The sequence below is a fragment of the Lolium rigidum genome, chromosome 5, assembly GCF_022539505.1.
Source record: "Lolium rigidum isolate FL_2022 chromosome 5, APGP_CSIRO_Lrig_0.1, whole genome shotgun sequence".
In the NCBI taxonomy this organism is placed as follows: domain Eukaryota; kingdom Viridiplantae; phylum Streptophyta; class Magnoliopsida; order Poales; family Poaceae; genus Lolium; species Lolium rigidum.
In genome coordinates this window covers 168,948,612-168,976,579 of record NC_061512.1, presented here as the reverse complement: position 1 = coordinate 168,976,579, position 27,968 = coordinate 168,948,612, and the positions used below count along the sequence as shown (strand labels likewise).

At 46.0% G+C, this 27,968-nt stretch overlaps 1 protein-coding gene, 1 long non-coding RNA gene and 1 other non-coding gene across 3 annotated transcripts; 2 read left to right on the top strand and 1 right to left on the bottom strand.

The window, feature by feature from the left end:
* Nucleotides 1–955: 955 nt before the first annotated feature.
* On the bottom strand, nucleotides 956–7,406 carry LOC124657811. Its single transcript, XR_006988874.1, has 6 exons — nucleotides 7,302–7,406; nucleotides 6,429–6,555; nucleotides 5,912–6,162; nucleotides 3,752–3,823; nucleotides 2,644–2,806; nucleotides 956–1,871 (listed from the first exon to the last, which is right to left on the bottom strand). It is a non-coding gene; the product is annotated as an uncharacterized LOC124657811 (long non-coding RNA).
* Nucleotides 7,407–11,675: 4,269 nt separating this feature from the next.
* On the top strand, nucleotides 11,676–20,456 carry LOC124656678 (receptor-like protein kinase HSL1). Its single transcript, XM_047195382.1, has 7 exons — nucleotides 11,676–11,727; nucleotides 12,074–12,360; nucleotides 12,565–12,621; nucleotides 13,150–13,395; nucleotides 17,424–17,507; nucleotides 18,577–19,795; nucleotides 20,090–20,456. The coding sequence occupies exons 1-7, from the start codon at nucleotides 11,676–11,678 to the stop codon at nucleotides 20,437–20,439; spliced, it is 2,295 nt and encodes a 764-aa protein (XP_047051338.1). The 3' UTR covers nucleotides 20,440–20,456.
* A 4,903-nt stretch (nucleotides 20,457–25,359) lies between these two features.
* Nucleotides 25,360–25,433, top strand: TRNAV-CAC. Its single transcript has one exon. It is a non-coding gene; the product is annotated as a tRNA-Val (tRNA).
* The last annotated feature ends 2,535 nt before the right edge of the window (nucleotides 25,434–27,968 follow it).

Sequence of the window (27,968 nt, the reverse complement as noted above, 5' to 3'; positions counted from 1 at the left end):
ACTCTTGGCTCTCTCGCTTTTTTATTTTTCTGCTTTCTTTCTTTCTTTCTATACTGAACAATTGTATGGTTCCTGATAATAGAAATCGGGGGAAATCCATTACCTTGAAGAAAAACACACCCCCTCCACACTGGAACTAGAACTAACAGCATGTACACACGTACAGCGGGAGGAACCTGATTCTCTAAAACTTCTTCTCTGCTTGTGTGGTTTCCAGAATTTCCAACAAAATAGCGAGGACATGATTTCCGTGCTTTTTCAACCCGTCTGTTGTGCAAAGATAATACACACTTAGGTGGTTATCCTCATATATTGTGTAAATGTCATGTTCGCTTGATCTGACCTTGCATGCTGGCCGGCAAACGCAGAATCAACAACTGATCGAGAAACTTACATTTCAGAATAAAACCTGCTTGGTCTTGGACCAGGTTAGCATTAGCTATTTTACACGTCGATCAGGACTAACCAAACTAGTTCATGTGCAGATCGATACCTTCTTTGCCTGGTGTTTTTTACAGGAGCTTCAACAATAAAAGAAAAATTATTCACTAAGCAGCAGACCAGATGATGCGCTTCTGCATGAGCAACAGGGTGGCAGTGTGGGCAGGTGCCACGGAGGAAAACCTTGCAGAAGTCTGCAATGAGTTTCTCTCGCTGAAAATGCTGCAGATTCGTCTTGACAGTTGCCAAGGAGGAATGCAAGTGAAAGAGGTTGCTCTCAAGGGCACATGTTGTCTTTCTCTGTCTTCTGGTTATGCCTTTGTTGCATATCAGTGTTGCATGACTAGCTAGCAACATCAATTCGACTTTGAAACTGCTATATTTTACTTTGGTACCATGGAATTATGATCAGCTAAAGAAAAGATGCAGGTTGTGCCGATTTTTTTTGGCATGACCCTGACTGTTTTTTGAACATCCAAACCTGCACACAAAGCAATGACTACAACTAAGACAATAGTCCCAACCCATGTGACATATCAACATACACTCAACCAGAATTTTCTCAACGCCAATAACAAACAACCAGCAACGCAAAGTTGATGCACATCATGCAGGTTTCTGCAATCCCATCATAGGACGGTTACATACAACACAAGATCTCTGCATTAGGACATACTTCCGGATCCGAAACCTGGAGTGCTCATGCGTTACATGGCATCCAAATGTTTAGCATCAAGGTGCTAGAAAGCTGCTGCTACAAAGAGGTGGTAGCATCATGTCTTCCAGCTTCCTAGGTGATGCATCAGGTCTCCAGCAGCATATAACCTCCGCAGTATCCGCCAAAAACAAGAACAAACACATGATTGTCAGATCTATGCATGATATTTGAGCTTTCATAAGCTACAGAGTAAATATAAACCCACTAATTAAGAAGACCATAATATTGAGCTATTATACCGCAAGATAACACTAACAATCACCAATTAAAAAGAGATCAATGAGAACTAGAACTTCAGGTTACCAGAACCAAACACTCCAACCAGCAAGCTAAATTCGCAACAGTTAGATGCAGCAGGCAAGGACAGAGCATACATCCATGGCAGGCAGAGCTTGAGCAAAAAAGGACAAGGAAATCATACATTCAAGCGCAATACGACACATCCATGGCACAGGGTAAGCATACAAGTTTCAACAAGTTGCATACATCCAGACTATGCATACAACATCTTTTACATTTAAAAGGAAAAGGTGAACAATGATAACAGCAGCCCTATGAATGCAGCAAAATCCTAAGATCTGAAAGTATGGGCAGCACCAAAAATCACAAACTTGTCAGAAAAAGCAGTGAGATATACCTTTCTACGAATCGTAGCTGTCCTTGTTCTCAGCGTCGTTCCAAGTGGAGCAAGTCGTCGCCGTGGTCAAGATCTCTAACACAGACAGATGTAAAAGTAAGAAATAGCCTCACAACCAGAATTAGATAACCAGAAGTGTATGGCTACTGTTATATGAAGCAATGATAATTAATGAAATGAAGCTACAGTTAGCAAGTTCTTTTAGCATGTCAATACCAGACAAACATTACACTATAATTATTCTTCCAATTATTTACAATGATCAGCAGAAGTTCTTTAACAAATAAAACCAGTAACTAAGCTAGTTAGTTAATCAAAATCAATTAGCAAGGGTGTTATGACCGGCCTGACATATTCCAGGAGGGGGCCCACCCTGGGCCCAATTAGGGGCTTAGCCCATTTAGTTTATTTAGTTTTCAGCTCATAAATACTGGTTGTAATCGTACGAGAAGGATCAAGCAATAATCAGAATATTACTGCCGACTCCCAAAGGAGTCGGTCTCTCCAAACCCTAGCCGCCGCGCCGCCCTTGGACGCCGCCACGGCTCCCTGCCGCCGCCGCCCTCTTCCTCGGCCGCGACAGCCTCCCTCCTTCCCCTACAATCTACGCCCTAGACACGGCAGGACCCGAGCTCCTACCAAAGGGTGTGCAAAATTTTGGCATGAACTTGACTGTTTTTTGGACATTCAAACCTGCACAGCAAACTATATACTTCAACTAAGGCAATAGTAACAAAACCATGTGACATGCAAGATTCAATCGACGATAATTTCCACAACACAGAAGACAAGGCAAAGCTGTTGCACAGCAAAACGCAAAATACATACAACACAACATGCAGCATACCCAAATATATGCCGAACTCAGCAACGTGCTTGAACGGAAATTCGTCCGAGCTTGTCCCCGGGGTCTTCCAGTTTCCTTCCAAGCGATGCATCAGGCTGTGGGCAGCAGCTACAGGTTCCAGCTGCTACCCCGGCCTCTCATGATCCCACCTAGTCCTCATTTCCTTTGAACAATAGATGGTCAGGTCTATAGCAGATTGAGCATTTATGAATACAATTTGAAATTGGCATAAACAGATGATCAGAAAGTGTATGGCTGCAAATAGTGAATAATAAAAATAGGAAGTATATCGAGAGAAACGTTCTTGGCAATGATAACTTGATAAGTAACAGCATCCCTATGATATGCATGCAGCAAACATCAGAGAGTACAGGTCGCTAAACACTGTCAGTCAGTCAGTCAGTCCTTGCTTATTTCCGAGACAAAGATTACTTATATAACTGTCACTCTATTCATTCATTCATAACCCAGCAAGCAAGCAACTCAAACCAAACAAGCATCAATAAGCTCGATAAAGTTTCTAATTCAGACAACAATTCAGAAACATTTTAGTGGCAGAAATCCATCTTTCGAGATAAGCAACAGGACGGGCATCAATAAGGCAACAAAATTAATTCACCAGGGTAAACATTGTGTCTAATCACAATAGACCTTGGCCACTTGGATCATTCAAGTCCATCAGCTACAACAAGGGCAACAAGCAGCACTACTGACAAATGCTTTTTAAATAACAAGAACTCAAGATCCAGGTCCAAAACACACTAATAAAATATCGGGTTTAAGGTTCCAAGTAAGGTAACAATTAGGCGACAGTTTAGGGCCAGAACTCATATTTTCGAGATAAATAGCAGGACAGGCATCAATATGGCAAAAGTCTCAGGACAAATAGTGTTGAATCGCAAAAGAGGATAGCCACTTTATTCTTAGTCCAGATCACTTCCAGCAAATGCAACCAGTGACATCATAGACAAAACCCTCTTAAATAATAAGGACTCAAGCTACAGGTTTAGCGCGCATTAAATAAAAATCTGTACTATGCATAGACACCATATGCATAGTCAAATAAAACTACTACCCTCTCACATCTGAAAGCGAAAAGAGAACTTACATTAGCATGCTTAGAAGTGCCACAGCTCTAAGCCTTGAACTTTTCTGAATAAACAACTGAATTGTCATCCCCCTGCAATTAAGAAGTTGGTCAAACAACACAGTAATTGACCTTACAATCTATAATTTGTAATAAACAACAAAACTGAAGTGACAAGGGAGTGCTACACTAGACCATCAACGCACTACCATCTAATTCCAATTTAGTGAACACAAATTCGCCCTAGAAGCACTCAGTACATAATTGCAAGGCTGAGGCTGCATATACAGAGATGTCATCTCCTTGCTTGCCACCCCTCTATTTCACAGCTTCCTTCAAACACATGATGCAGAAGCCTGCTACAACAGCTACTACAGGCTTTTGCTTTGCCTGCCATCTAGTCCATGTAAAAATCATGGAACAAAAAGAATCAAAAAATCATTGATAGCTCTAGAGCATATTTATTTATTGGCAACAGCTAATGAAATTTGTAAGCCAACATGACACCCATGCAACTTATACAGGCTAGTACACTTGTATTCTCTACAAATTATTAGCTAAATCATGTCTATCATATTACCGCCAAATGAGCCCATGAATGCTAACTCAAGGCATTAATTATTAAGTAATTAGAATGAATACACTACCGTGTTCCCATTGGATTCTGGGGGAAGCACGGTGACATTGTAACACACTGTTATATATTTTTTGTTGCATTATGAAATACTTATTTTTGACACCATATAAGGCGATATAACACACAACTCTGAGACTCCACAAGAAACTGCAGTATAGGCCATCTATCAATGAACCAAGGATTACAAGTCGAGGAGTCGAGCCAAGTCGTTGGGGTACCGACTCATAGAGTAGTCGTGACTAGTCTAGACTACTGATCGACTAGTCGACATGTACAGTAGCAGTAGCTAGTACAAAATACTCAACCAGATAGGAGATTTAGTAACTAAATCGACATAAGTTCAACACAAGTTACGTAACATAATAATGCTAGAACCTATAAGTTCATGGCATAGGCCTCAAATTATCTTGTCTAGATGATGAAATAATGTCTTTGAACTTCAGCTTCATCCTCCACATCTAAATATTGCTCCATAGCTCTAAACTTCCTTCTATTTAAGAAGTTGTGGATTTCATTCTTAATTTCCACCGACACCTCTGGCCAGTAGTCTACCCCGAATTGAGTCGATCGGCTCGAATACCACGACTAGTCTAGCCTAGTCCACAACTAGCCGCTTGCCGCTCCACTCTTCGAATTAGTCGAGTCGAACAAGCTAGTCGACAGTCAAGTTAGGACTCATAGACTAGTCGCACGACTATTCTAGACTAGTCGTTAGACTCGTAATCCATGCAATGAACTTTGTATGTTCCAACTTTCTAAGAAGCATGTAGCAGAATAAGCATGAGCATTAACTAACTGACCAAATAGCAAAATAATGAGACACCAAATAACAGACAACACATGAATGAATGACGGTGTGTTACGAAGAAGTCCTTTAGGGTATAGGCTGGCACAATGAATCGTCATAACCAGGCCGCTACAGCTTCTACCCTGCTAGCTGCCATCTAGTCTTCCTCCTACTCTTCTTAATAATCCTGGGCTAGTACACTTGTTTTCTCTGCAAATTATGAGCTAAATAATGCCTACCCTATTAAAGCCAAAATAAGCACCAGCCATGAATGATAATATAAAGAACCATATATAATTTTTATAGACCAATTATGACTTGGAATTTGTTATATTTTTCTTCGTCATGGGGGAATTAAGCAACTAAAGAAAAAACCAAAAAGAACAACTAATGAAAAAGCCAGGGAGTGCTCAAAAATTTTGCACGACCTTGCCTATCTTTTGGCATCCAAACCTGCACAACTAACAATACATATTCGATTAAGACAACCGTCACAACACATGTGACATTGTGACATACAATCAACCAGAATTTCCGCAACACCAGACAGCACACAACCACCAAGGCAAAGCTAATGCACATCATCAAAGTTTCCACAATCCCTTCTCAGCCCAGGCTGGGACAGTAAAATACAACACAACATGCAAGCTGCATATCTACACCTCGCAATTGGCAAGAGCATAATAAAGCGCACATCATATCACCATGTGCAGCAACAATACATACCGATTGACCAAGATTGGGAGAGAGATATTACCGTTACTTGATGTTGATGCATCCTGGACGCCGAGTAGCGGGGGGGCGAAGACTGTGGTGTCCTCTCCAGCGACATCAACAGTGCACCGCTGCAGACATCAACAGCGTGGGAGCACGGCAGGTTCACTCAGCCCAACCTGCCGGCGTTCTTCAATTCGTCCAGGTAGATCCTGTACTCGTAGGACCACAAGCCCACCATCACAGGAGCAGCCCGGGTAGGTGCTCGTTCTCCAGGCGAAATAAAGTATATACCTGCATATTAGCAACAGAACAACTTCATTACCAAAGTGGCAGCTGAAAACTCATACGGCTTGCAGAAAGCAAACCTGACGAAGACCCAAACCATATGAGCTAACAAATTGATACACCATTTCTTGTCATATTAGCTATTACACCAGAATAAATTACACAAATATATCTCAGCACTGAGAGAGGCCATGATGCACATGATTACACAAGACCATCATGGTAGATTTCTGGACACTATAATCATTGAACAATCATTTTCCTTGACTTACATTAGTAGATTATTAAGTGTGGAGCAGGTAGATGGCCTGGTTCAACCTCCTCAGGGGGAAGATATACACAGCATGCGTCCTCAGAACACCAGAAGAATCAATATGGGTGACATCCTCACGAGGCCCGCTGCAAACAGAATAATAAGAACCATGTCATGTAGAGTTCAAACTGAACCAACATATGCATCAGCTTAATATTGCAAAATAAGCACCCCTTAGTAGCAATGTATACAGAATCAGGCAGGGCTTGAACCATTAAAACGCCGCTTAAAATAGAATTCAAGTGACACAGGTTGGCAATTTCTTTTACTCCCTCCGATCCATAATAAGTGCCGGTGAGTTAGTACAACTTTGTACTGAAGTTATACTGAATCACCGATGCTTATTATGGATTGGAGGGAGTAGCATGTTAAGATCGGACAAGCACTTCACTTGGGCAGGGGGTAATCACAGAAGCTTGTAATCAACACAACACTTGATCTAGGGACTTTGTTTTCATTTTCACAAAGTATCAGCAACACTTGAGCTAGGCTTTTACTATGCAAAGCAACACGGGACAAAAATCAATTCAAGGGCAGAAAAGATAGGCTGCTAAATTGATGTGATCCTGAACTACCACAGATGAATAACATACATCATGCAATGCAAGTAGAGACTAGCTGAAGCATTCATTCAGTCTTAATTAGTGTTCTTCAACAAAAAGATGAACAGGGTACTGCAACCATTCCAACAAAACCCACTACCATCAACCCATCATATTCTTCCCAAATTGTCATATCAAATCCACAACATCCGAACCACACATAGGTATAGCTAGATGGCCGTGCTATCACGGAGAACCTAGAGGACAAAGAAGAGGAACCAGAAATTTACCAAAGCCCACGGAGTCGAAGAAGAAGAAGGGCACCCGCTGCCATCGCATGCCACAGCGGTAAACGCACAGGCTGGTTTGCACTCTTGTCAGCGGTCAGCCACACCTACAACGAACATACATGCAAAACCAGTTCAATTTCTAATGCAATTTTGATCCAGACAGTACTAGTACGGAAACCTAGAGTGATCTAGTGCAATGTAGCCTGCAGTAGGAATTCAGCAAATACGCAGTCATACAAAATTATTGTGTCGACTCTAGCGCGAGAGGCGAAGATTTCGACCTTTGGGTGGCTCCTGGACGGCAGCGTGGAGGAGGGGCTTGGGTCTTGCAGGTCGCGGAAGGGCTCCATCCGGAGCACACGGCCGCGTCCATGGCCCCGGGTGACCCCTCCAATACGCCGGCGAGGCAGGGGTGCGGGAGCTCGCGCGGCGGAGGCAACCTTGGTGGTTCCCGTTGACGAGCAGCGGCTCCGACGGATGGTGAATCGATGCACAGCGCGAGGTTGGCCGTGGTCGTGTTCCGGAGCTAGGGTTTGGAACAGCTCGGGATGCGACCAGAAGTCCGTACTGCGGTCGGCCCCGTCCTCCTGCGCCGCCGCCGTCTTGAACAGCCGCGGTCGCGCCGGCGCCGGCAGGGGAGCGGCCAGTGTTTGCGGGGCGGCGCGATTGAGGGCACGGGAGGGCTCCGTTGGCGGGGGCAGTGAGCGGGGGCGGCATGGTGGCCGGAGTAGAGGGCGGGGAAGGGGAATTTGGGTTCCCGACGGGATGGCTCGGGTTGTGAGAGAAAGAGGGATACTTGAGCTAGGCTTTTACTATGCAAAGCAACACAGGACAAAAATCAATTCAAGGGCAGAAAAGATAGGCTGCTGAATTGATGTGATCCTGAACTACCACAGATGACACGCAATGCAAGTAGAGACTAGCTGAAGCATTCATTCAGCCTTAATTAGTGTTCTTCAACAAAAAGATGAACCTGCAACCATTCCAACAAAACCCACTACCATCAAACCGTCAATATGCTTCCTGAGTTTTCATATCGAATCCACAACATATGAAACACACATAGGTATAGCTAGATGGCCGTGCTATCACAGAAAAACCTAGAGGGCAAAGAAGAGGAACCAGAAATTTACCAAAGGCCACGGAGTCAAAGAAGTAGGCCACCCGCTGCCATCGCACGCCGCCGCGGTAAACGCACAGGCTGGTTTGCATTCTTGCCAGCCACACCTACAACGAAGATACATGCAAAACCAGTTCAATTTCCTGTAGGTGCGAAAATTTGTATGGATGCATACAATGCAATTTTGAACCAGGCAGTACTAGTACTACTGTACTAGTACGAAAACCTAGAGTGATCTAGTGCAATGTGGCCTGAAGTAGGAGTTCAGCAAATACGCGCTCATACAAAATTATTGTGTCGACTCTAGCGCGAGAGGCGAAGATTTCGACCTTTGGGTGGCTCCTGGACGGCAGCGTGGAGGCGGGGCTTGGGACTTGCAGGTCGCGGAAGGGCCCCATCCGGCGCACACGGCCGCGTCCATGGCCCAGGTTGACCCCTTCAAAACGCCGGCGAGATAGGGGTGCCGGAGCTCGCGCAGCGGCGGCGACCTTGGTGGTTCCCGTGGACGAGCAGCGGCTCCGACGGATGGCGAATCGACGGCTCGGGATGCGACCAGAAGTCCGTACTGCGGTCGGCCCCGTCCTCCTGCGCCGGCCGCCGTCTTGAACAGCCGCGGTCGCGCCGGCGCCGGCATGGGAGCGGCTAGTGTTTGCGCGGCGGCGCGATTGGCACAGGAGGGCTCCATCGGCGGGGGAAGTGACCGGGGGCGGCATGGTGGCCGGAGTAGACGGCGGGGGATTGGGATTGGGTACGGTTCCCGGCGGGGGATTTGTATTGTGAGAGAAAAGAGGGATATGGGGAATCGAGAACGACATGAGTAATGCGTGTGTTTTCTTTTTCTTTTTTCCTTTTTTTTTCAGATGTTGGATGGTCATTCGACTGCGGCGCAAATTACTTTTCCCGCTCGGTTTCCTTAATTACTACCTCTATTCATAAAATAACGTTGAAATTTTGTCTAAATATATATATGCTGGATTTAGATAAATTTTTGATATCGTTTTATGAACGGATGGAGTACACCATTTTAGTTGCAGTATATTTGTGACATTCATCTCACCTCGTCTCTCGTGTTTTGATCAATTTAGCCAGTTCGCATCACCGATCATGCATCTCGCCCGTCCATCCCGCTGCTGATCCCACCAAGTATAGAGGTACCTCCTCCAAACTATATTTGGTAGCCCTCGTCTGAGCGCGCGACAGGCAGAGCTTCCTTATCGAGTTGCAGGGTCTGTTTTTTGCGTCCCCAAAATAGTTTCTCAATAATTTGAGATATTTCTTACATGTCTTTAAATTCTTTGCATTTATTACACCGTCTTTGTGCATGTATATACACGTACATTACTCATGGCATCACACTTGACAACTGTAGATTATCTTTGTGTATATTCTTTCGTTTTTCATGTTCCCATAACCTATTATAACCAATGGTAAGGAAATTGTTTATCGTTAGCTGCTCGGTCGGCTTGAAAGTACTCCAAACTAATTAGAATTAAGAGGATTAACTGATTTTAATTGGTCGGATATTAATCGGTGCAATCTACATAAAATTAGCACTTAAAACATGTGTATATAATAAATAAATATTATACGGTCCTCCATATTTCTAGCCCTACTTCTCTAGAGCCCAAAATCTTATTAAACCAAGTAGCTTCTCCTCTATGAATTCTAATCTTCAAGGTCACGAGCGACTAAGGAGCCACTAGCTGGCACCACGTTCCTTCCTTTCGCTTCTCCTCCTCCAACCTTTGAACTTTATATTCTCCAACTACCTAGCCAAGGTATGATTCCTCTTGCAACTCAACCACCTACACTAATGAAGGTGGCCTTGAGGTTCTCGACGAACTCCTCAAGGCGGACAAGATCATGTATTTGAAGTCTACTCGGCAAAGGCGAGGAATTGATCAGTGACGACAAGGAGCTCGTCGGTGATGACAAGGTACTAGTGAGGAAGAGCTTCACAAAACTACTCAATTTGGGCGGTGTAACGGCTGAACAAGCGATTGGCGTTGAAAAATTTGCGACTATTTTTTGCCCAAATATAGCAGTTGATTGGGAGCATACCTAGTAATCGAACTATCATAGCGACAGGTCGGGCCAAAAGATTAACACAGCCGATTTGAGGTGTTTGACACAGTCAGGTCCCGAGTAGCGATTAATTTGACTATCAATCGTTGATTCGGCAGATGTTTTGAACAATAATGATTATAACACAAACAAATAAGAAAGTCATACGGAATTACTAGTTTTGAATGAAAAGCTAGGGGCGGACTTGGTGGAGCCTAACGGGCATGGATTCACCTAAAATCGCCTCGAGGAAGGGTGACAAACTCTTTAACTCTTGCATGTAGTCCTACTTAGGGGCCCTGGCCCAACTCTAGTAAGAACCCTGCTTCATTTTTTGTTTCCCATGTCCATATGACATATTCTAACACAAATGAAGAAAAATTAGCATGGAATCACCACTCCAGGATTAATGTTACGGGTAGACATCACGGGGCCCACTACATAGGGTTTTGCTTGAAACCACGCAATGAAGGGTCCTATATAGGTATATAAGTGTGGTGTAAAGAGCGAAATCCAAATACACAACATTCGACTTCTTAAGTGGCTACTCGCTTCACAAAAAGGACTATCATGATGGTGGATTATGAACTAATAGGGAAAATTCCTACTTCGGGGCACCCACCCAACTCTTATAAGACTTGACCTCTTTTGGAGGTTTTCATGTTCATATGACATGTGCACAAACAAAGAGAAAGTCACATGGAATCACCACTTTTGAATGAAAGCTAGAGTTGACATAGCAGGAACCACAAAAATAGGAGCCAACTTGATATTGCACAAGGAAGGGTTGGAAACCCTCCTCCTATTTCATGAGGTACTATTATAGGCAGGGCCGACTCTGGGCCAGGGCAAGAAGTGCGACGGCCCGGGGTCCAACCAAAACTAAGGCCCATTTTTTCTGGCACAGTGTATATAGGAAAAGGTAGAAGAAAACAATTAGGCCCATCTAGCCATGCACGCAGGCTAAATTGGGCCCATTTAAAGAGTTCGCCCTGGGGCCCTCCAAATCCTAGAGCCGGCCCTTATAGGTATATAAGGGTGATTCGACTATACTTGTTGAACGTTGTGGCCGGGGTTGAAAAGTTGGACCATTGGGACTCTCCCTTTGATTTTGCCTTCTCGCTCATGCCCTAGTACGTACAATCGCTTCTCGGTGGAGTATTACACATCGAGGTTGGGGCGTTGTCGACATGTCCCTATATGATATTGATGTTGTTATCTCATCACAGACGCTAGTTGTAGGTAGTTGTTTAGCTAGGGGAGTTGAGTCTATCGGTGATGAAGGATGCGACCTTTAGTTGTCGAAGTTGTCGAACACGGCAAATGTGGAGAGAGTTTCTCCATATGCACATGTAGTGCAAGTGTTTTACCCTTCTCTAGCTAGGGGAGTTGACCACTCTCTTTCTTTCACGTCTTTTACCCTTCTCTAACTCTGCTCCGCCTCCCGTTCCCCTTCCATCGCCGGCAAATCCCGCCTGGTTCCGGCGAGCCCTCGCGCCGCCGACCACCGCACCGGCACCAACTCCTGCTCCTGCACCGTCTCCATGGCATGGAACCACCGTTCCTTATCCCCCACGGCGATCCATAGACCCACAGGAATCCGCCAAAGCGGTGCCGCCGCTTGGCTCCGTCGAGCTCCGGCCGTCCCTCCTCCTCTACCGCATCTCCAGGCCGCTCCACCGCAACTCACAGCCAAAGACCGAGTCGCTGCTTCCGGTGAGCGCGTGTGACCACGGCCGGCCGGAGGGCTCGCTGCGGCGCCGGGATGGCGGCGGGGCATTCCGGCCGGAGGTGCTGCTGCCGGCGTCTTCTTCTTCTGGCAACCTCGCCCGCGACCTACTGATGTCGGCCACCACTCGAAGCCCCTGCATCCCGGTGAAGCCTCTGTCCTCCTCCTACTGCATCTGTTCTTGCTAAATTTTGTAGCTTTTCTCCCGTTGAACGTTTAGCCAATAAAGGAAGCCACATGCATCTGAATATTGTTCAGTCTGTTAGATAGTGTTGGTTCAGCTGAGCTATTCTTCAGGTCACGCCTAACCTACCTGTTAAACAATTGGCGCATGTATGCCCATTTTGCAGGAAGGGATGTATAGGATTTTAAATGTGTTCCAGCCTTCCATGTATATATCAGCCCTTGTATGCATGGGATAAATTTTCGATCTGACAGGACAATATAATGTCACCAAGTTTTTTAATAATAATCCAAATTTGAATGTCTATGTTCATTGGTTTTGTCTGCGGTTCCTTGTGCTGCCGGGTGTGTGTGGATGCACCTACAAGCGAGCGGTTCGGCAGCTCTTTTATCTCTTTAAAATTAACCAAAATAGCAAACTAATTACTAGTAGCTCTAGGTTGCATCTGTTTGTGTGTGAGTCAACAATCTACAGTCTGCATGTGCACGTACATAAATTATCCTAGTATGACCATGCTCATTTGTTATCCATGCCTTGCTTGCAAAGCCTATCTAGTGTAACATGTTCTCAGCATGTATATGCAGCAGATAGACTAGGTACTCTAGTAGTATGAGTTTGTTGCTAATCTGTAGTAGTATGAGTGTATTTTCCCTTATCTCCTGTACCTATTTATTACCACATTGTGGAAGAATACAGTCATTGGTTCTCCATCTCTTGTAGATTATTTGCTTCCTGTTACATTAATATTTAGAGTTCTGCACTTACAAGATCACTGATGGCAACAGATCAAACAGCTGTGTCGTGTGACGATGGGCTGCGGGAGGGGCTCGCTGTGTTGCCGGGATGGCGGCGGGGAGGCACGGATGATGAATCTGTGTTCCCCTGCCCTGGCTGCTTCTCCCTGCAGTACGGCCGGAGCTGCTGCCGCTGGCGTCTTCCGGTGACCACGCCATCTTCTACTGCCTGCCAGCACTCTGAGCTGCTACTGCCTCGTGCGGTCTCTCTCCTTTTCCTCCATCTAATCTTGCTAAAAATTGCATCTTTTCTAAGAATCTGGCACGAAGCTGAGATTTGGTATCTTGTTGCATGCTACAAAGCTAAGAATCTGGACCTTATCAATCTGGGTGTTGTTTAATTGATTTAACATGTCTAAATCTGGTTGTAGTACACCAGTCACATCGAGTAAATAACAAAATTCTCAATTAAAATTGGTTGGTAGATGTTTTGAGGTTTGAGGTGGCATATCTGGTATATGTTTCTGGTAGTTCCATGTAAAATGTTCAATACTTTGTTTAGAAGGACAAAAGGTAGTCATTGATTTGCCATCTCTGTAGCGAGTTGATCATCTTGAAGTTGTTGCTTACTATCATTTCTGTTGGCTACTACATATATGTGAGCTCTGTGCATGGACACTTGTCCCATTGATTTCTTGCGTCAACTGGTTATTCCTAGATTGTGTGGTGTCTTGGTTAATGACAGATATACTGGCACTGGTATAAGTAGTAGGATGTTTTTAGTACTTTTCTTGTGATGTTTGTACCAGCAGGCTGCTAGTAGAATTGCTCTTGTGGTGGGGATGTTAGTTGATGTATATATGGCCATGTGATGGCAAACTGCCCTGCCCTGCCTTGACATGAACTGTTTCTTCACAAGCGATTCAGTGACTGCATTATGTTATGCTATTCAGCTCTATTAGGATTCATGAACTCGTGAGAACAAACTGATAGCTGGAAGCCTGAAACTGTATGCATCAGTTCTAAAAAGAAGCCTTCTTGTCTGCTTGGAAACACTAATAAGTTCCCACGTTAGATGCTATCTCTGCTGAATTTGATCTGCATGCACTCTTCTGATCATAATGTGTGAATTATCTATGACATGGTTTAGATAGCTAGCTATTTGTTTCCCTGTTTCTTTTGGACTTGCGATTCTATCAATTTTAGCTTCAGCTAGCCAATTCAATTGCTCGACTTTGATGCTTGGTCTGAAGCTTTTTACTGTAATGCTTTATATAATTGATCAACACATAGAAAGCATCAGGTCGTTGGACGCTAGTTCGCTATAGTCACAACTTGCTTTATTAAGCATGTGTTTTTTTTCCAGGAGAGTGCATTTGATAAATAGTCTTGTTATATATTTGCTTGATAGTAAGCATTCTTATTTCTCTTAATTCCATCAGGTTCATGGCGTCTGTGGCCATGAGATCTGGCAGCCCTTCCTTCGTAGCGTCTGGCGTAACGCCTCGGTTCCGTCCCCGCGGTCTCGTCTGATGTCCTCGGCGCCTGGTGAGACTTCTCATTCGCCCCAGGCCCTAGGCCTTTGACCGAACCAGGACTCTGCCCTAGTAATCTAAAAAAGTCGAGACCTGGTGCAGCCGTAGTGATTACCATCGAAACCTGGTATCTTTCGATTGGTCATATTGGCTTGAGCGTTTGAGTTGAAATAGCCTCCTAATTTATTTTTGTCAAGGTCATGAAATTTCGGAACTTGGCCTTGTTCTGTTGTTGAGATGATTTTTTCCTGCCAAGCTTGTGATGATGCATAGGTGATGGATCTACGTTTGTTTTCTGTAGCTAATTAAAACCTGATGCAACCTGGGTGTCATTTAGTTGATTCAACTTATGCATCTGTGAAGTTTGCATTACAATTTTCATGGTCCCCAAACATTTAAGAATGAGCAGTAGATGATGTTTTTATACCTGTCATTCTTTTTATATCGCCATGGTCTCCGAATACTTTAAACCTGGGTGTTAAGGCTCTTCCCTAGTATTAAAAAAAAGTTCCTATCATACGCAGCATATATTGATTACCATTGGATCCTGGTAGCTTCAGATTGGCTTGAGCGTTTGAGTTGAAATAGCTTCCTAGATACACTTTGGTTGATGTGTTGGAGCATTTACTGGTAGAGTTCTGTGATTTCTTATCTAGTTGATTGCTGGCATATGTCATCTGATAAGTATTTTGCCATGTTCCCCTAGTTGTTGCTATTGTACATGAACATCAGTATGTGTGCTGTAAAGATTGAGAAAGTTTTGTTGAGTGATTTACGTAATAGTAACTTGAGTGTCTCGTGTACACATATTTTGAGGTAGCTGCTGTTGTGAAACAACATACTGATCTGCGATTCTCGGCAGGCTGACATATGTAGCTGGTGCTGCGATGGAGGCGGGTGCCCTCAACGGTGATGGAGCGGGGCACGTGGTCGCTGTCTTGCTGGGTGAGTAGTACTAGCGTTCTCTGTTACGGTGTTGCTATTAGTACATGTACATGATGATGTTTTGTTGTGAAGATTGAGGCAGACTTTTTAAATGATTTATGTCATAATAACTCTAGTGTCTCTTGTGCACATATTGAAGGAGCTGCTCTTGTCAAACAACATACTGTTTACCATTGGATCCTGTGAGCTTCCGATTGACTTGAGTGATTGAGTTCATATACTGATTACCATTGGAGGAGGATTTGGTGTCGATTCGTTGGAGGATTTACTGATAGAAATCTTTGATATCTTATGTAGTTGAGTGCTGGCATCTGATAAATAGTTTTTTCCATGCTCCCTATTTGTACATGGACATGATGATGTTGCGTTCTAGAAATGCTCCCTATTTTCCATGCTCCTTGGTCTGAATCTTTTGCTGTAATGCTTTATTTTATTAATCAACACATCGAAAGCATCAGGTCGTGGGACGCTAGTTCTCTATAGTCACAACTTGCTTTATTAAGCATGATTTTTTTTCCAGTAAAGTCCATTTGACAATAATCTTGTTCCTTATGTAGTAGCTGCAACTTATAATTAGCTTTTGATAGTGCTATTGTTATATATTTGCTTGACAGTAAGCATTCTTGTTTCTCTTAATTGCATCAGGTTCATGGCGCCTGGGGCCATGAGATCCGGCAGCCTTTCCTTCCTCGTGTCCGGTGTAACGCCTCGGTTCCATCCTCGCGGTCTTGTCCGACGTCCTCGACGCCTGGTGAGACTTCTCATTCCCCCCCAGGCCCAGGCCGTTGACCGAACCAGGATTCTGCCCTAGTAGTCTAAAAAAGTCAATATCTTGCGCAGCTGTACTGATTACCATCAGAACCTGGTATGTTCCGATTGGTCATATTGGCTTGAGTGTTGGAGTTGAAATGGCCTCCTATTTTTTTTTTGTCAAGGTCATGAAATTTTGGAACTTGGCATTGTTAGATGATTTTCCCTGTCAAGCTTGTGATGATGCATAGGTGATGGATCTATGTTTGTTTGGAGTAGCTAATTAAAATCTGATGCAACCTGGGTGTCATTTTGTTGATTTCACCTGTTTGTAAATAGTAGTACATGAGCCACAATTGCTGCGGTGTTACATATGATTCTGGACATGATTTGGTATTGTTTGAGTCTATCAATTATGCTGGTACTGCTAGTGTTATTCATCCCCACGACAAGATTGTCGTTGTCTTCAACTTGTGGTTATGCAATACAATTTGCATTAGAATTTTCATGCCCCCCAAACATTAAAAAATGAGTAGGACAATTGAATAGAAGTTACACAGCTTGTTAATTTGTTCCTAGTTGAAGAGTGGATGATGTTTTTATACCTGCCATTCTGTTTATACTGTTATGGTCTCCGGATACTTTGAACCTGGGTGTTAAGGTTCTTCCCTAGTCTAAAATAAAGTTCCTATCATACGCAGCATATATTGATTACCATTGGATCCTGGTAGCTTCCGATTGGCTTGAGTGTTAGCTTCACTTTTGGCAATGTCATGAAATTTCAGAACTGGGCATTGGTCGAATTTGTTGGAGGATTTACTGGTAGAGTTGTGTGATTTCTTCTATAGTTGAGTGCTGGCATATGTCATCTGATAAGTATTTTGCCTTGTTCCCCTATTGATTGCTCTTTGTACATGGACATGATGATGTTGTTTTGTAAAGAGGGATTGAGACAGATTTCTTGAATGGGTTACGTCATAATAACTTGGAGTGTCTGGTGTACACATATTTTGAAGTAGCTGGTGTTGTGAAACAACATACTGAGCTGTGATTCTTGGCAGGCTGACATATGTAGATGGTTCTGCGATGGAGGCGGGTGGCCCTCGGCGGCGACGGAGCGGGGCACGAGGCTGCTAACTCGCTGGGTGAGTAGTAGTAGTATGTTGTTTTGTTCAAGTGGTTTGTGGTCGCAGACGACCAAACGCTGCTTGTGTTAATTTTCGTTTCAGTAGACTCGCCGTGTGTGGTTTTGCAAGTGACATCTTCCTCGCTTGACATGGTGATGCTGGCTTGTATTATGTTGAGTAGTAGCCCAAAGGATTGTAACATATTTGTTGTTGCTGTACAAATGCGGCTCCAGATGAGAAATTATATTCAGGTTTCTTTTATCCGTTACCCGCCGAGAATTATTGTTACCGATTAAAAATATAGGCTATATTTGAATTTTACTCTATTTTTTGCTCAAATGGAGTAAGTATGATGTATTATAGAGAAAGATTGGTGCGCAGGAGTTTCCAAACGGTGGCGGTAGTTGAACTACACGCAAGAGCAAAATATTGTTTTTTTTTTTCTGTCTATTTTATATGTGTTTTGCGTAAAAGAAATGAGAAAGAAGTAAGGACTATGACTGGAGGTCGTGACCTGCTGGTCTTGGACTGATGCATAAGGTACAGTTTTTTTTAGCTAGAAATTTCTTTGTTTTGTGGTTGAATATTTCGAATTTAGTTTGAAAAAAATCTTGAGATTTCTGAGAGGGTTTGCGGTAACCGAATTTTGTGTGGAAGTAAAAAAATAGGGGAAGTTGTAAATCTATTTGGTTTCGCAGGTGAGCATTCAATGATGCAGGTGAAGCGCGCGTATGTACGTGAGAAGGCGAGGGAAGGACCAACGCGCTGGCGCCAGGCTGGCAGCGGGAAGCTAATTTAATCGCGGTCATTAATTCTTAATTATGTGTCGTGCAAGCGGCAAAGCATGCCCACGCCCTCCCCGCGCGCCCGGGACGCCAGCTGCCTCGCTGAAGAGAATCCCTCCTCCTCCTCGCGTTCTTTTGTGTCCCCGCCCGGGACGCCACCTGGCCGTGCCGTGTCCTGCGCGATGTACCCGGCCGGCCTGCGCGAGAAAAAACAAAGCAAATGACGCCCGCTCCGGTCCAATGCTCTGTCGGGCACGGTTGATCCTGCCATTGCTGGTGCCAAGAGCCTGTCCAACCTGCAGATACAGGGCAACCGGTTCACTGGTGTTCTGCCTGCGGAGCTGGGCAGCCTGAGCAACCTGCAAGAGCTTGTGGCTTCAGATAACAGCTTCTCCGGTCGGGTGCCTCCCTCGCTTGTTCAGCTTTCCCAGCTTTTCCTGCTTGATCTGAGCAGCAATTCACTCTCTGGGGAGATCCCAGGGAACTTTGGACGGTTCAAGAGGCTGACAAGACTGAACCTTTCGCATAACCACCTCACTGGAATCATCCCTCCAGAGATCGGTGAAACCAGCGGTATGGATATGCTGGATTTGTCCAACAATGAGCTTTCCGGTGGGGTGCCCGCGCAACTGCAGAACCTTCACCCGAGTGCTTTCAACCTCTCCTACAACAACCTCGGTGGACCTCTGCCTCGTTTCTTCACCGCCTCCAGGTACCGAGAGAGCTTCCTGGGCAACCCTGGCCTCTGCTACGGGCTATGCACACGCAATGCCGATCCAGACGCCATCCAGCGCGCCCGGATCAACCTCGCCGCCACCATCCTCTCCACGGCGGCCATCATCCTGCTCATCGCTCTCGCATGGTTCACCTACAAGTACAGAATCTACAAGAAACGCGCCGCCGAGATCGCTTGCGAGAAGGCGACCTGGGTGCTCACGTCCTTCCACAGGGTGGACTTCGACGAGAGGGACATCGTCAACAGCCTCGACGAGAGCAACGTGATCGGCCAAGGCGCCGCGGGGAAGGTGTACCGCTCCGTCGTCGGGCCGAGGAGCGAGACCGTCGCCGTCAAGAAGCTCTGGGCGACCACAACCGCCGACGGTGCCGCCGTGGACAACAGCAAGGACGACGACACCTTCGAGGCCGAGGTGGCCACGCTGAGCAGGATCAGGCACAAGAACATCGTCAAGCTCTTCTGCTCCGTCACCAGCAGGGCCTGCCGGCTGCTCGTCTACGAGTACATGCCCAACGGCAGCCTCGGGGACCTGCTCCACGGCGCCAAGGCCGGCGTCCTGGACTGGCCGGCGAGGCTCAAGATCGCTGTCCATGCCGCCGAGGGCCTCTGCTACCTGCACCATGACTGCGTGCCCTCCATTGTCCACCGTGATATCAAGTCCAACAACATCCTGCTCGATGCCGAGTTTGGCGCCAAGGTTGCGGATTTCGGTGTGGCCAAGACTCTTGGAGATGACCCAGCCACCATGTCCGTCATCGCTGGCTCTTGCGGTTACATCGCTCCTGGTGAGTTCCTGATGCCTGATTTGTTTCTACCATGTTTCAGGTCTCCTCAAAATGTTTCAGTACATTTAACTGCTATGCTCTGCAAAATGTTGTTACTGATATGCACTTTAGACAATATTTACAACAGCTCCTACCTTCAGCTTGTTCTCTTTTAGTACTTGCTGAAAGATACATTTACATGACATGTTCTGCATAATCTTTTAACTTAGTTGTGCACTGATGCTACAGCTAAAAGCTTGTCTTCAGAATACATATATTGAATCGTGTGCGTGATTGTTCCTTTGTGCATTGCAGAGTATGCCTACACCCTTCATGTAACTGAGAAGAGCGATGTGTTCAGCTTCGGCGTGGTCATTCTGGAGCTTGTCACCGGCAAGAGCCCTATGGCACCAGAGATCGGCGAGAAGGACCTGGTGGCGTGGGTGTGCGACAACATTGATCAAAATGGCGCTGAGTCTGTTCTTGATCAGAAGATCGTCGACCAGTTCAAGAACGAGATGCGCAGGGTTCTGAACATCGGCCTACTGTGTGTCAACAAGTCCCCGAACAACCGGCCACCGATGAGGTCTGTGGTGAAGTTGCTGCTGGAGGTGCAGGGACAGAACAAGCCCAAGGCAAAGAAGGAGGAGGCCCCTGCCTTCTGATCTGGGGCCAAAAACAGAATCCTCTGAAGAACCATTGATAGGAATAAATGCTAATATGTGCTTTACTTGGATCATGTACTTCATACCATTAGCAGTTATAGCAGCTAGCTAGGTCTGAACCTTTAGTACCTGGTAAACTTAGAAACTTGGAGTCTAACCTTTCGCTCTGAAATGAATGAAATGTGCAGTTGCTGTGAACGTATTGTCTGTGACAAAGCTCTGTTCCTTGCATGCTTGATGCTTTTGTCGTGGCTGGTTGCAACTTCTCTTTGCTTTCCATTACCGATCCTGAAAAGGTGCATTTGTTATGTTGCTATTCACCTTTCAGCGTCAAGATCTCAATATACTTTGGAACATCTTGTGGAGAACTGGAGATGCTCCCACGCTTAGTGAGCTGACGCACTCGTGAATATGAGTGGGAGTAGAGGTCTGGAAGTCCTATCTAAAGTATGCTATGATAGCTCAGTACCAATGATGATGATTGATTTCTCATCAGCATCAACATCAGTGCTTAGTGCATATATGAAATGTTTTCTCGATGCAACCATGTTAAGTAACAGACAGTAGTAGTGGCAGCGATTGAATTTCAGTGGCTCTGTTTTCCCCATTTGTTCTTTTTGTTAGCTGCCTTTTGCTTGTGCACTTTTCTCCTGGTAAACAGAGGCTGGACACGCATTGGCTGCACCCTTTTCTAGTCCTGGCATGTCTCTACGTCGATCAGAAATTTGACCTGACTCTAGTCTTTTATCTTCTTCCAGCTTTGCAACATGCTGTTTTTTATCAGGCCAGGACAAGTAACCTGTACATAAATTTATCAAGGACAACAACTTTGCTGGAATGCAGTCCTGAAGCCCATGTTCAGTAGTTCATCTATCTTTGGTATCACCGTTGTACCTAGATCTGTGAATCTAACTTGCAACTTCTCATTGTATGAGCTGATATGAAGTCGAGTGTGTGTCTTCAGTATTATTTCTTGGTTTTGTACTGCTCAGGTTTTCCGATCATGGATGTGCATTTGATCATTACTGATCCAAAGTTATCTTGCACGAGCATGTATCCAAAGGAGGAAAAGAACATCATGCAAATGATGTGTTGTCAACCAAGTGTAATATACTTTCAGATCAGACCGTATTCTTAAAAATGGAGTACGCACATGTTTTCTTTTGTTTTTTCACACAAATGGCGCAGGCGGATCCAAGTGATTTTTTTGCCCTGCTCTTTATTTTTCATCTCTGAAGGAGATACCAGTACCGTGTAACAATAGGAATTTTAATGCATGGACCCATTAAGATGACACCATGATGAAATGAAATGACAGTCAATTTCTATTTCTTCACACAAATGGAGCAGGATGAAATGAAATGTTAGTGAATTTCTATTTCTTCACACAAATGGAGCAGGCGTATGGTAGTGAACTTCTTTTCATTCTTTGTACAAAAGTAGAAAATAACAGTGAAAATACATAACTCAGCTCTTCAATTCTCATCTCTTTGAGGTGCACAAGCCTAGGGAAGTCTAAATGTCATGAAGAATAAATATGTATCCTGAACATTAGGAATCTTAATGCATGGACCCCTACAGATGACATCCATGATGAAACCTGTAGTGTCTCTGGGCTCCACGAATCTCCTCTCGACAAAAGGCAAACCATTTGGGTTCTTCTGAGCCGAAGCTGCTGCACATTTTAGTCTACTCGGCAGCCAATGAGATGTGAGTGCCGGCACAACACTGTCATAGCTGAATCATGATGGTCAAAAGCAACACAACACAAAATGAAATAACAAAAGGCAAACAGCAGCAATATGGTTTGAGGTGTAGGATTGTGTAATTGAGAAGAAAAGGATGCGATGGCTTTTACTTCCTCATCAGTCAGCTTTATTGTTCCGCTGGCCAAATAAAGTGTATTTTTCTATTTGATATGATTAGTACAATTTGCACTGTGAGAACATCTAAGCGGACTGCTGCTGGCACACCTCTTGCATCCCTACCTACAGTCAGGACACAATGTTTTTCTCAAAGATCCGTTGCAAGTCTGTGCACTACGAAAACCACAGTTGTTAAACAAGACTACAAACAGCAAAACCCTGAAAGGTTTGTAGAAAAAAAAAGGGTAGAAGCCATGACGGTCAAAATCCGTGGCAGGTCTATGCCCTACTAAATCCGTGCTCAGTGTTTAGCCTTTCCTGTTTTGTGTTGCTTTCTCTGGGTTTTTTGTGCTGCTCAGGCTTTACGATCATGGATGTGCCTTTTACCCTTTATGATCCAAAGCTATCTTGTACGAGTGTATACAAAAAGAAGGAAATAAAACACCATGCAAATGTTGTGTCGTGAACCAAGTAGATACTTCCAGATCATACAAATAATTCTTGCAAATGGAGCATGCCGATGGACCTGGTTTCTTTTTCTTCACACAAATGGGGCAGGTGCAAAGTAATATGAAAGTAACAGTGAAAAAACATAGTAATGCTCTCCAATTTTCATCTTTTTCGGCAGCAAGTAATATGAACTGTAAACTTTATGAAGGAGAAACATGTACCCTGAACATTAGGAATCTTAATGCATAGACACATTGAGATGACACCCATGATGAAATTTGTAGAACTTCATGCCTTCCACGAATCACAGAGGACAAAAGGCGCATCTACAAGCTGCAGCACATTTGGTCTCCTCGGCAGCCAGTGAGGTGTGAGCGCTGGTGCAATACTATCATTACTGAATCATCATTGCTAGTCAAAAAGTAACAGAAAAAAATGAAGTAGCAAATGGCAAATAGCAAAAACATAGTTTAAGATGTAGGGTTGTGTAACTGAGAAGAAAAAAGATGCAATTCAAAATGGTGCACGCCAACAGTCAGGCCAATTTTTTTCTCGAGAATCAGTAGGAGGTATATGCACTATTAAACCCCAATTGGTAGACAAGAGTACAAACAGCAGAACGCTGAAAGTTTTGTAGAAAAAGTGCATCTAAGCCATAAATTGTTGCTGAAAGCAGAATAGTCTTAAAAGAAAAATGGGAATATATAAGAACCCTGAGACATCCACACAACTGAAGAACCCATGACAAGAAAAATCTTGTTTCATGCGGCTCATGTCTGGTTACATGACGGGGAAGAAGCTTGGCAAGTTTAGTGCATTTGAAATACGAAAATGGAGTGTGACTGACAAGGAGCAGGGAGTTTGCTAGCTACTGTACGAAATATGCTCACCTCCTCACAATTCAGATAATGTGTTACCAATCGAAGTGAACTGAAATAGTAAAACTTGCTTACCAAATTCCTATAACTATCGGCAGTAAATCATTAAGTAAGCTAATGGTGTTACACTTTATACCTTTCACACAAGGTGTTCCGAAATCTGAAGTAACAACAAAATGAAAGTACTCGGGAGAATAAGCACCTGAAACATAAAGGCCATCTACAAAGGTAAGCAAGCTCTGATTGTCAGAGGCCAAGGTAAGTGGTACTCGTATGCCGGACCATGGTACTTGATCCCCTCGGACACGCGCTTCAACTCCATGGTGGCAAGGTCCATGGAAATGATCCCTTCACCTTCCTCTGTACCCAGTACGATGGACCTCTCTGCCACCCAGACAATATCCTTCAGCTTCTCGATGGTGATGTGCAGTTGCGGTTTCTTGTCCCCAAACAGTTCACGGATCGCCCGCCACAATACAATCCTTGTCTTCATCACCCATTGGCTGTTGCCTTCTGCTTGCACGAATATCTCGAGGAAGTGTCTGGTCAGGACGGCAATGTGCACTGGACTATCCTCGCCGCCGACGACCCGGATCCTGGTGGCCTTGTCTGACACATGGTGCATGTCATTCAGGAGAGAGGAAAACGAGAACTGTGCGGTGGCCTTGTCGAGAACAATGACAGTGTCTTGTGCCGTCATCCAGTAGACCGACTCTCTGTCATGCCCCGCATAGTGGATGCTGGTCAACAATGGGAGTTCCGGCATGCCGCTGTGCCCCGTGCTCTGCACGAGGGTCCAGCCGTCGCCATTGAGGCTACTGCGGGAGGAGAACACCAAGGTACCGGCAAGGCCTTCGCAGAAGATGGCATATAGAACCCTGAAGTTGGACATGCCGATGCGGCAGCCCGTCTCGTCGGCGTCGCCGTCGAGCAAAAAGGCGCCGAGGCAGTAGCAGCCGTGAAATTTCGCCGGTATAGCTAGCGCACTGTGGCGCCGCGTCAGGGGATCGCAGACAACGAGGTCGGGGGATAGGCGAAGAAGGACGACGGCGCGTCTGTGCGCTCTTTGAGGAAGAGGAGGACGCCGCCAAGACTGTCGGCGAGCTCCCAGTAGGCACCGCCGCGGGCCGGGAGGAAGTCGAGCGAGAAGTGCCGCGCGTCCACGGTGTCCGATGAGGGCGAGGCCGAGGAGGGGAAGAAGACGGGTCTGCGGCCAGGTGGACGCGGAAACAAGCGGGAGAATTCTTGGACGCGGTAGTGGCCGACCACGGAGGCGTGCGGGTGCAGAGAGCGGAAGCGGCGGAGGAAGCCGCCGTCGGCGACGACGCGGCGCCAGCGCTTGCAGGTGCAGGCGGCACGGATGAGTTGGAGAGACGAGGGGAGACGCAGGAATACTAACTCGAGAAGCTCGTCGGGCAGGCGGTGCGTGGCCGCCGGCGCGGTGTCCCTCCGGGCAATCTTGCGGCGGCGGCTGCTGCGAGTGCGAACCCCCATTTGGCACCGGCAACCCTGGTCACCGGCTCACGGGCCTTCTTTTGACCGCCTTCGCCGCTTAATCGGCCCGCACGAAAAGCCCTCGTAGCTTTGGTTGCAGCCCAAGTTTTTATTCTGGAACCGTAGAGCCTGGTCCTCAGCTTCTCATCGTGGAGAGCCCATGTCAAATTGGGATTAGTTTGTGCTATGTTCCATTCTATAATTACCTGCTATTTAACATAACATAACAAAACGTCTGGTTGGTGTAGTTGGTTATCACGTTAGTCTCACACACTAAAGGTCCCCAGTTCGAACCTGGGATCAGACATAATCTTTTTTGTTTTGTTTTTTCGTACAGTACTAACGCACGTTTTTTTCTTTTCTTTTGTTAAGGTCGTCTCACATTCCCATTTTTCTAACTATGTCACTCATATCTTTTGACATGTCGAGCTGGGGCAAAAGGTTTTTCCCCTGAACCATTTAACCAAAATAAGGAAAACAAAAGCCGGCTTGAAAGTTCGGTTTTCCTCTACTAGCCATGGCCAGATCTCCGTGATATGTTGGCTGATTACACCCGCCACCATCAACACCGCTCAATCTTTCTTGTGGACAGGTAATGCATGTCGAACCTGCCGAGAGTGGCGAAGCTCAACGTTGATGCTGGCGGGTTCTGATACTGGTGACTTCATGGGTGTGCATTGGTTGTTAATGTGCAATATGCTGTTATAGCTGATCTGGGGACATTAGAGCACTAATAGTCCGGGAAAGCTTGATTTTGGCTATCGGGACAATGCATGAGGAAAACCTGGGGAAATGTAGCCATATCGTCTAGGAAATAAAGGCGAGTGTGGCAGGGATTTTGAAGGCCACATTTGTGAATGAAAGACAGACCGTCCAACATGGAAGCACATGACCTGACACGTTTAGTATTATCACTCCATGTAAGATAACATGTTTGGTCCATCGATCCGCCTGAGGGCATCTGCATTCCACTAATTTGAAATAATAAAAAGGGTCGGATGCAGGGACGAAGCTAGGAAAAAATATGTCCGGTGTCATGCACACACTCACTCTATTTGACTGGTGTCATCTTCTGTAAATAATGGTTTACTAGTGTTAAGTAATGAAGGTTTAGAGCTGACCAAAACGCCTCTCAAGCAGCTCCGTCCTTTGTTGGATGATTCAAAAAAATTACTACGCCTGGGAGCTGTGGGGCGTGGTATCATGGAGAACTAGCTGCGGCTGCCCCGATCCAATTCAATTTGAGATCTAACAAACGTTACAAATATGAAAAGTTAAAGGAACGTTAAAAATACAAGTAAGAAAGTTTAGACACAGAATGTTACTTCTTCCGTTCACTATAATAAGATATTTTAGATATTTCAGTGTAAACTGGATATAGATCAAAATGAATAAACCTACATACTCAATCGTGTCTAGATATATGTACTTCCAAAAATAAGTCTTATAATAATGATCGAATGGAGTATTTTACAAAATAATATGTGGGTATCTTTAGGTTTTCACAATAACTAACTCTTATGCCCTTTTTTAAAAGTTGAATTGGAGAAATGAGAAAGTAATGATTTCATCCACAGTCTCTGGATGAGAGATGTATCTAAGCACCATCTGTCGAGCGAACAAGCAACACCGGATATGCGGCAACTCGGCGGCCAAGGAAGCCGTTGTGGTAGCCTGCGGCGTAAGGGCATCTCCAACCGCGCGACCCAAACGGACGCGCTGGGCCGTCCGTTTTGGGCCGTTTGGGTCGCCGGCCGGACACGCGGACAGCGGCCCGCGTCCGCGTGTCCGTTTGGGTCGCGCGCTGCGCCCAACGCGCGGACGCATCGCATAATCCGGAAACACGAAAAAAAAAAGAAAAAAAAAAGCAAATTTAAACGAAATTTGATTAAAACATATGCCCTATTTTGGGCAAATTTATACATAGCCCTATTTTGGGCAAATAACTAACAAAATAAGCCCCTATATGGGCTTTTAAATTTAAACTAAGTAAAAACCCTCTATTAGGGTTTGGTCGGCGGCGCGGTGGCCGCCGGTGCGCCGCCTAGCCCCTGTGGGCGTCGTCGTCGTCCACCCCGGGCGGCGACGCGACTGTTGTGGCTGGAGCGCGCCGGGGACTCCGGCCACGGAGACCACGGGGCCTCCTCCCACGGCGAGTGGGGTCCGGAGCCACCCGGCGGCCGCGCCGGCGCACGGAGCGGCGCCTCCTCCCCGAGGCGCTGCCGTCTCTCCTGCCGGGCGCGGCGCCGGCCTCTCGGCGCCGCCGCTGCGTCCTCCCGCCGCCGCTGCTCCGGCGGCGGTCCTCGTCGGCGCGGCGCCTGGCCTCCTCCCGCCGCGCCGCCTCCTCCTCCTCCCGTACCGCCGGGCGTAGAGCGCCCAGCCCTCCGCCTCCTCAACCTCCCGCCGCGCCGCCTCCTCCATCTCGGAGGTGCGAATGGCCGCATGGAGGTGCGGCCATTGCGCCTCCTCCTCCGCCGCCGAGATCATGAGGGCGACGCGGAGGTCCGGGTCCTCCTCCGAGGACTCCGGCTTCGGCTCGAGGAGGAGAGGCGGCGGTTGCGGCAATGCCGCACCGCCGCGGGCGGCCTCTCCGATGTGGAGGCCGCGCTGGTATCCTCCCGATGGCCGCAACGCCGGCGGACGACGGTGGCTGCTGCTCGCCTCGTCGTCGTTCGCTCCGGGACCGAACCGTCGCTTCGGGGCCATGGCGGCGGTTTTTGCTCGGGGAGTGGAGTGGGGACTGGAGTGGAGGGCCAGATCCCCTCCAGTCCCCATTTAATAGTCTCCCTGGTCACCGACAGGTGGGCCCAAGGGAGACGAGGCGACCAACGCGCGGACGCGA